Source organism: Vombatus ursinus, unplaced genomic scaffold (genome assembly GCF_900497805.2).
Source record: "Vombatus ursinus unplaced genomic scaffold, bare-nosed wombat genome assembly UNPS02014786.1, whole genome shotgun sequence".
Classification (NCBI taxonomy): Eukaryota; Metazoa; Chordata; class Mammalia; order Diprotodontia; family Vombatidae; genus Vombatus; species Vombatus ursinus.
The window spans coordinates 44216477-44226751 of record NW_020954564.1 but is presented as its reverse complement, the minus strand read 5'-3'; the positions used below and the strand labels follow the sequence as shown (position 1 = coordinate 44226751).

The window sequence follows — 10275 nt, the reverse complement described above, 5'->3', positions numbered from 1 at the left end:
AACCTTTGGTTAATCTAATTTAAAAAAAGAAAGAAGAAAACCAAAGAATGAAAAGAGTGAAGCTACCACCAACAAAGAGGAAATTAAAACAACAATTAGGAATTATTTTGCCCAACTATATGCCAACAAATTTGACAATCTTAGTGAAATGGATACATATTTACAAAAATATAAATTGTCCAGATTAACAGAGGAGGAAGTAAAATACCTAAATAACCCCATCTCAGAAAAAGAAATGGAACAAGCCATTGATGAACTCCCTAGGAAAAAATCTCCAGGGCCAGATGGATTTACATGCAAATTCTATCAAACATTTAAAGAACAATTAGTTCCAATACTATACAGACTATTTGGTAAAATAGGTGAAGAAGTAATCTTACCAAATTCTTTTTATGATACAAATATGGTGCTGACACCTAAACCTGAAAGAGTCAAAACAGAGAAAGAAAATTATAGACCAGTTTCTCTAACGAATATAGATGCAAACATTTTAAACAAAATATTAGCAAATAGGTTACAGCAACTTATCACAAGAATAATACACTATGGACTGGTGGAACCAAGATGGTGGAGTAAAAGCAATGACTTGCTTGAGCAGTCCCCCAAACCCCTCCAAATGCCTATAAAAATGCTCTAAACAAATTCTAAAGCAGCAGAACCCACAAAAAGAGAGAGCAAAACAAATTTCCAACCCAAGACAGCCTGGATGGCTGATCAGAAAGGTAGATCACGCTGGGCACAGAGAGGAGCGCAGTTTGGCATGGGCGTGCAGGCTGCAGCAACGCTGGAGCAAGCCTCAGAGGACTGAATCACAGGCAGCTGTGGTGGTTTCCAGACTTCTCAACCCATGAACGCCAAAGACAACTTGGAAGGTCAGTGGGAAAAGTCTGTGTCAGCGGGGAGAGAGAGAAGTCGGTGGTCTCAGCTCCAGCCCCTGACCTCAGCAGGGGCAGCAGCTGCCTCTTGAGCTTCCAGCCCAAAGACTGAAGGGGAATCTAGTTGCTGATCAGAAGGGGATTTCAGGGATCTCTCTGCTGGTGCAGGATTCTCTTCCTTTGCCCATGCTTAAATCTGGATCACAGTTCTGGGTGGCGGTCCTGGGATGAGGAGGAGTGCTGGCTGTAGTGGCTGTGGAGAGGAAAGCTTCCTCACAGCTCCAAGACAGAAAAGAGTGCTCATAGACCTAAGCACAGGCCAGGAAAGAAGTAAACACCTTGCCCTTGATCATACCACCTTGGAAGAACTGAAAATTTACAGGTCCCTAGAAGTGTCTCTGAACACAGCTGCACAAAACCCTTGAAGCTTGGGACAGTACGTTCTCCACATTGGAAACAGACTCCTACCTTAACAAAGAGTTTATAACTCAAATAATTGACCAGGATCAGCAAGCAGTGCAAAAAGAGTCAGACTATATTATCTTACTTTGATGACAAAGAAGATCAAAACATACAACCAGAAGAAGACAACGCAGCCAAAGCTCCTACATCCAAAGCCTCCAAGAAAAATATGAATCGGTCCCAGGCCATGGAAGAGCTCAAAAAGGATTTTGAGAAGCAAGTAAGAGAAGTAGAGGAAAAACTGAGAGTGATGCTAAAGGAGACCCCAAAAAATACTGAAGAAAATAACACCTTAAAAATAGCCTAACCCAAATGGCAAAAGAGGTCCAAAAAGCCAATGAGGAGAAGAATGCCCTTAAAAGCAAACTTGGCCAAATGGAAAAGTAAGTCCAAAAGCTTACTGAAGAGAATGCTTCCTTAAAAACTAGAATGAAGAAATTGGAAGGTAGAAGAATTTGAGAAATCAAGGCACTATAACACTAATCAAAAGGAATGAAAAAATAGAAGAGATTGTGAAATATCTCATTGGAAAAACAACTGACCTGGAAAATAGATCCAGGAGAGAGAACTTAAAAATTATTGGACTATCTGAAAACCATGATCAAAAAAAGAACCTAGACATCATCTTTCAAGAAATTATCAAGGAAAACTGCCCTGATATTTTAGAACCAGAGGGCAAAATAGAAATTGGAAGAATCCAATGATCACCTCCTGAAAGAGATCCCCAAAAGAAAACTCCTAGGAATGTTGTAGCCAAATCCCAGAATTCCCAGGTCAAGGAGAAGATATTGCAAGCAGCCAGGAGGAAACAATTCAAGTATTGTGGAAACACAATTAGGATAACACAAGATTTAGCAGCTTCTACGTTAAGGGTCTGGAAGGCATGGAGTATGATATTCCGGAGGTCAAAGGAATTAGGACCACAACCTAGAATCACCTACCCAGCAAAACTGAGTATAATCCTTCAAGGTAAAAAATGGTCATTCAATGAAATAGAGGACTTTCAAACATTCCTGTGGAAAAGACCAGAGCTGAATAGAAAATTTGACCTTCAAATACAAAACTCAAGTGAAACATGGAAGAGGTAAACAAGAAAGAGAAATCATAAGAGACTTATTAAAGTTGAACTGTTTACATTCCTGCAGGGAAAGATGATACCTGTAACTTGTGAGTCTTTTGTCAGTATTAGGATGGGGGAGGGAAAAATTATACATTTGTATGGATAGATAGATAGATAGAGGACACAGGGTGAGTTGAAGATGAAGGAATGATATCTGGAAAATAAAATTAAGAGGTGGCAGAAGATTATAGTGGGAGAAGGAGAAAGAGAAGTAGAATGAGGTAAAATATCTCACATGAAACAGACAAGAAAAGTCTTTTACAGTGGAGGGGAAAAGGGGGAAGGTGAGAGGGAATGAGTGAATCTTATTCTCATAGGATTTGGCATAAGGAGGTAGTAACATACACAATGGGGTATGGAAATCTATCTTACTCTACAGGAAAATAAGGGGGGAAGGGGACAAGAGAGCAGGGAGTCAATAGAGGGGAGGGCAGAATGAGGGAGGGGATAATCAAAAGCAAACACTTCTAAGAAGGGACAGAGTCAAAAGAGAGAATAGAACAAATGGGGGGTAGGATAGGATGAAGGGAAATATACTTAGTTTTTCACAACAGGACTACTATGGAAGTGTTCTGCATGACTACACATCTATAACCTGTATATAGATGCTTGCTTTTTCAATGAGGGTGGGTGGGGAGGGAGGAAGGGAGAAAATTTGTAACCCAAAGTTTTAAAAACACATGTTAAAAATAAAAATATTAAAAAAATAATAATACACTATGACCAGGTAGGATTTATACCAGGAATGCAGGGCTGATTCAATATAAGGAAAACTATCAGCATAATTCATCATATCAACACCAAAACTAACAGAAACCACATGATCATCTCAACAGATGCAGAAAAAGTTTTTGACAAAATACAACACCCATTCCTATTAAAAATACTAGAGAGCATAGATACAAATGGAGTCTTCCTTAAAATAATAAATAGCATCCATCTAAAACCTTCAGCAGGCATAATATGTAATGGGGACAAGCTAGAAGCATTTCCAATAAGATCAGGGGTAAAACAAGGATGTCCATTATCACCACTGTTATTCAACATCGTACTAGAAATGTTAGCTTTAGCAATAAGAAAAGAAAAAGACATTGAAGGTATTAGAATAGGCAAAGAAGAAACAATGCTATCACTCTTTGCAGATGACATGATGTTATACTTTAAGAATCCCAGAGAATCAAGTAAAAAACTACTTGAAATAATAAACAACTTTAGCAAAGTTACAGGCTATAAAATAAACCCATATAGATCATCAGCATTTCTATATATTACCAACAAAGCCCAACAGCAAGAGATGGAAAGAGAAATTTCATTTAAACTTACTGTAGACATTATAAAATATTTAGGAGTCTACTTCCCTAAACAAACCCAGGAACTCGATGAACACAATTACAAAACATTTTTCATGCAAATAAAGTCAGATCTAAATAATTGGAAAAACATCAGTTGCTCATGGGTAGGCTGAGCTAATATAATAAAAATGACAGTTCTACCTAAGCTAATTTACTTATTCAGTGCCATATCAATCAAACTACCAAAAATTATTTTATAGGGTTAGAAAAAATAATAACAAGATTCATTTGGAAGAACAAAAGGTCCAGAATATTAAGAGAACTAATGAAAAGAAATGCAGGGGAAGATGGCCTAGCCATTCCAGATCTTAAATTGTATTACAAAGCAACAGTCATCAAAACTGCTCGGTACTGGCTAAGAAATAGAGTGGTGGATCAGTGGAATAGGTTAAATATGCAAGACACGGTAGTCAATGACTATAGTAATCTATTATTTGATAAACCCAAAGACCCCAGCTTCTGGGATAAGAACCCACTCTTTGAAAAAAAAAAACTTCTTAGAAAACTCGAAAAGAGTATGGCAGAAAGTAGGCATAGACCAAAATCTCACATCATATGCCAAAATAAAGTCAAAATGGGTACATGATTTAGATATAAAGGCTGATACAATAAGCAAACTGGGAGAGCAAGGAATAGTTTAACTGTCAGATCTATGGAGAACAGAAGAATTCATGACCAAACAGGAGATAGAGAACATTATGAAAAGCAAAATAGATAATTTTGATTACATTAAATTGAAAAGTTTTTCCCCAAACAAAGCCAATGCAAGTAAGATTAGAAGGAAGGTAGAAAATTGGGAAAGAATTTTTACAATCAGTCTCTCTGATAAGGGCCTCATTTCTAAAATATATAGAGAATTAAGTCAAATTTATAAGAATACAAGCCATTCCCCAATTGATAAATGGTCAAAGGATATGAACAGACAGTTCTCAGATGAAGAAATTAGAGCCATCTATAGTCAAATGAAAAAATGCTCTAAATCACTATTGATTAGACAAATGCAAATCAAAACAACTCTGAGGTACCACATCACACCTATCAGATTGGCCAACATGACAAAACAGGAAAATGATAAATGTTGGAGAAGATGTGGGAAAATTAGTACACTAATGCATTGTTGGTGGAGTTGTGAAATGATCCAGCCATTTTGGAGAGCAATTTGGAACTATGCCCAAAGGGCTATAAAAATGTGCATACCCTTTGACCCAGCAATAGCACTTCTAGGGCTATATCCCAAAGAGATCACACAAATGGGAAAAGGACCTACATGTACAAAAATTTTCATAGCAGCTCTTTCTGTGGTGGCAAAGAATTGGAAATTGAGAGGATGCCCATCAATTGGGGAATAGCTGAGCAAGTTGTGATATATGAATGTGATGGAATACTATTGTGGTATAAGAAATGATGAACAGGCTGACTTCAGAAAAACCTGGAAAGACTTGTATGGTCTGATGCTGAGTGAAGTGAGCAGAACCAAGAGAACATTGTACACAATAACAGCCATGTTGTGTGATGACTAATATTGATAAACTTAACCCTTCCTGGCAATCACATCTCCAGAGGCCTTGTGATGGAAAATGCTATCCACATCCAAAGAAAGAACTATGGAAGTCGAATTGCTATTTTTTTTCTCTTCTGTTGAGTTTTGTTTCCTCTTTCTGATGGTTCCTCCTATTGGTTTTAATTTTTACTTACAACATCACTAATGTGAAAATACATTTAATATGAATGTAAATGTATAGCCTATATCAGATTGAGCACCGTCTTGGGGAGGGTGGTGGGGAGGAAGGGGGAGAAAAATTTTAAACTCAAAAGCATATGTAAGTGATTATTGATAAATCAAAATAAATTAATAAAAAAAGACAGTGTGGCATATTGTAAAGAGTCAGAATATCTGGGCTTGGGTCCTGAAGATGATTCCTAGATGTAGGATTTTGATTCCATAATTTATACTCATCCCCAGTTTGCTCATCTATAAAATGGGGATAATTCTTGTGAATATTTTTGTGAGTAAATGTGTGAGCACTCACAGATTTGTTATGAGAAAAGTACTTTGTAAACCAAAGATCTATATACAAATGGAAATTATTATTAGCAGCATTGTTTTTCTGACAAGAAAGCTGAAACAGAGAGAAGTATAAAATCACAGGATTTAAGTTAAAATGGGCTTCAGAAATAATCTCATTCAATTTCTTTATATCACAAATGAGGATTCCTGGGCAAAGAGATATTGAATGCCTTTCCCAAGGTCAACCTGCAATTCAATGAAGAATGGGAATTTACTCTATGATTTTTCTCCACCTTCTGTGTTCTCTCAGGAATGGGTACCCCCACAGGTCTTAGTTACCTCTAATAATAAGTTCTTGGGGATTGTTCCATGGAAACCACTTCAAGCCTGAATGCTGATAATGCCCCTTCTCAAGTGCCAGCACAATCATAATGGCTAAAGACCAGGGAGCCACTCAAAATCCCTCAGCCCCATTGATTTCCTCTAATCATCTTCAGATACTCTCACATATTCTCCATTCAACTAGTTCTCAGACATGAAGTCGTCAATTTGTGACTGAGCTGAAATGAACTGAAAGCAGAAGATTTCAACTTCCTCCCAGTAACTGTAACAGCAGAAGCTTTGCCCTGCCCAGCTCAGTTCAGTGAGTGTTTATCCTCATGGCTCAAGATCAAATGTTGTCTAGTGGTGACTATTCTAACTTTACAGTGGTCATGGGAGGTAGCATGATACAATGGAAAGATTATTGGACTAAGTATTAGAATTCTAGTCTTGACTCTGCTAATTACTATCCAGTGACTGAGACTTAATACTTTGAAAAAGCAATTTTATGTATCTGAGCTTCGGCTTAATAACTAGTAAAATGAGAGTGTTGGACTATATGAGCATTAGATGCAAAGGTTTCCTATATTTAATGTTCCAAGGTACCTCCTAACTCTAGCATTCTGTGTTCTAAAATCCTTTCCATCTCTAAGTTCCTATGGTTCAGATACGTATGAAGCTGTGTATCCCTGACTGGTTGGATGTCCATACTTAAACAGCCATTCTTACCACTCAAAAGATAAGCCATTAAAAATCATCAGGTGGCAGTAAGTAGAGGGAGAAGCAGTCTGGAGGAGGAATTAAACATGTCTTTCAGGATGTTCCCAAACCCTTAAACTGTAAATAGGATAACATAGGAATCCTCATGGAGAATTAATGGACTATAATATATGTTGGAATAAGACAAGAGAGAGAATGAATTTGTCCTCATTTTGTCATCAGTCAGTCAATGAACATTTATCAAGGTCCCTCTATATGCGAAGCTCTGAGGTATGAAGAAAGGTAGAAGATGATCTCTGCTTTCAGGTACCTCACAGTCTAATGGGAGAAAATACGCAAATGACAATGCACAAACAAGCTATATACAAGAGAAATTTGAGACAATCTACAGAGGGAAAACTCTAGCATTAAGAAGGGCCAGGAAATGCTTCTTCCAAAAGATGAAACTTTATTTGAGACCTTTTCTGAGAAGGAAGCCAGGGAAATTAGAAGGTGGAGAAGAAAAGGAAGAGATTTCTAGGCATTGCAAACAGCAAATAAAAATTCCTCAATTTAGAAAATGGAGTGTCATGTGTGAGGATCAACAAGGAAGTCAGTGTCACTGAATCACAGAGTACAGTGTGGGGTGAGGAGGTGGTGGCAGCAAGGAATAAGAAACCTAGAAAAGTAGGAAAAGGCTAGGTTATAAGGATTTGAAAAGTCAAACAGAAGATTTTCTATTTGATTCTGGAGGCAATATGGAGTAACTGGAATTAATTGGGGAGGGTGGGTATATGCTTAGCTGTGCACTTCTTTTATGGCAGGCAACATGATTTCAAGGGAATTAGAGCAACTATATGCACACCCCTTTCAGGCTACCCAGCCCCATTGCTCCACTGGGGAAGTCAACCTGAGATACCTGTTCAGGTATCTAAAACCTGAAATAACCGGTTCAGGCTGGATCTTAGTAAATCACTAACCTTAAGAATAAAACATGTTGAAATTCTACTCTGGTACTAGGTGTCTTTCCTGAGATGGAGACAAGATCTTGACACTAGAGGCCACCTCACCCTTCCTTCTTAGTGTCTCCTTTCCTACCAACATGAACAATAGGAACTTGATCAAAGAGTGACTGGTAAGAAGGACACTCCAGAGGCACAGAATGAACTTGTCGCTTGTCTACTCATCAAATCATAGGACTTTAAAATGTGGGATTTAGAATATAACATGGAATGTTAGAACTAAAAGGGAACCTAGAAAGTAGAGTGTTAGAAATAGTAAAAAAGACTATTAAAATATGAAATGTGAAATGTTAGAGCTAGAAAGGGCCTCAGAACAGAGACTAAGACTATAGATCATCAGACCAGAAGGAACCTCAGAGTCCATCTACTTCAACCCAAATTGATGAATCTGCTCTATAAAATCCCCAACAATTGCTCATCACCCTCTGCTTGAACCTCTCCGGTGATGAATATATGATTAAAAATTGAACCTTGTGGGACAGCTCTGAATGTTTGACACTGAATCAATGTCTGCTGCCCTGTAATTTCTATCCCATCATCTTAGTTATGCCAGTGTAGGGTCAAAAAAATAAGTCTACTCTCTCTTCTATATTACAGCACTCCAAATATTTGAAGGGAATATTATGAGTTAATATGGAAAGACTTTAATGCAGAATTTGTTATTCATTATAAGTAATGCAAATTGTTAGAAGAAATGATATTAAAAAGAAACATTAAAGCATAAGTTCAATATGACTTCAAAAAAGAATTGTTCATTTTTAAAAATTTGATATTATATTTGTCTCCAGAAGAACACCAAAAATATGGACAAAGGAAATCAGACTGGTGTCTCTGAATTCTTTCTCTTGGGAATCTCCGAGAGACCTGAGCAGCAACTGATCTTCTTTGGACTGTTCCTGGGCATGTATTTGGTCACTCTAGTTGGGAACTTGACCATAATCCTGGCCATTATATTTGATGCCCACCTCCATATACCAATGTATTTCTTTGTGGCAAACCTTTCCTTCGTTGACTTGAGTTTTCCCTCTACTATGGTCCCCAAGATTCTGGTTGACACTAAATCAGGAAATAAAAAAATCTCTTATGGTGGGTGCCTGACACAGCTCTACTTCTTTGGCCTACTTGCACATCTGGACAATTTCCTCTTGGCTGTCATGGCCTATGACCGTTACATGGCCATCAGTTGTCCCCTATCTTATGCCACTGCCATGAGTCCCCAACACTGTATTTTGACGGTGGCAGTATCCTGGGTGGTTACTGTTATTCATGCCCTGCTACACATCCTCTTACTGGATCGTCTGGTCTTTTGTGGTCCTAATACCATACCCCACTTCTACTGTGATCTCTGATTCCACTCTTAAAACTAGCTTGTTCAGACACTCATATAAATGAACTGATGCTATTCTTAGTGTCTGGTACTTTACTTGTTGGGCCTTTTCTGTGTATCTTAGTGTCTTGCATTTATATACTCTTGGCCATACTGAAAATCCATTCTCAACAGGGAAAACACAAAGCCTTTTCCAACTGTACTTCCCACCTCTCCATGGTCTCCCTGTTCTATGCCTCAGCAATTGGGGTTTATTTGTGTCCCTCATCCATTAGCTCCACTTGGAAAGAGAGAGCTTTTGCAGCCATGTACATGGTGGTGACCCCAATGCTGAACCCCTTTATCTATAGCTTGAGGATCAAAGACATGAAGAGGGCCATAAGGAAGCTTTACAACAAGGGAACACTCTTCTTTTGGGAACTGACCCTGACTCTCAGAACTCAGACTTCCCAGCATAGCAAGCAATGACTTTTAAGGCTACCGTGGATTCATTTTTTATAAACTAGAATATATCTGGAATCAGAATAAGAAAATCTTAGAGTCATAAAGGACTAAAGAGGCCTCCTAGTCCAACTTTTCCCTGAAAAGGAATTTCTTCCACAACATACTACAAAAGATATTGATGATAAGAATGGTGCCAAATAAGGAGCAGTTGAAGAAACTAAGGATACTTAGCCAAGACAACATAAGACTTATAGGAGACAGGGTAGCTATCTTCAAACGTTAGAAGACTGTTACCTAGGAGGATTAGACTTGTTGTGAGTCATTCCAGAGAGCATATCTAGAATCTATCAGTAGAAGTTACAAGGAGACAGATTCTAATTCAACATATATACAAACTTCTCAATGCTTAGAACTATCCAAAAGTGAAATGGGTTTCCTCAATTTATAATGAATTCCCCATTATGAAAGGCTGCTTATCCTAATTTTGAATGGCTCTTACTGTTATGAAGTTTTCTTTATATCTAGCCCCAAAATGCCTTTTTCCAATTTAGATCCATTATTCCTAGGTCTGTCTGAGGGACCGAGAACAAGTCTGATCCATCTTCCTATAACAATTTCAGATATCTTCAGATAGTGTTCATACTC

General features: G+C 37.9%; 1 protein-coding gene across 1 annotated transcript; it reads left to right on the top strand.

Moving 5' to 3' along the window:
• The first annotated feature begins 8662 nt into the window (after window positions 1-8662).
• LOC114047252 (olfactory receptor 24-like) lies at window positions 8663-9654 on the top strand. Its single transcript, XM_027868034.1, is given in 2 exon segments — window positions 8663-9202; window positions 9205-9654. Coding segments are annotated over 2 exon segments (990 nt in total).
• The last annotated feature ends 621 nt before the right edge of the window (window positions 9655-10275 follow it).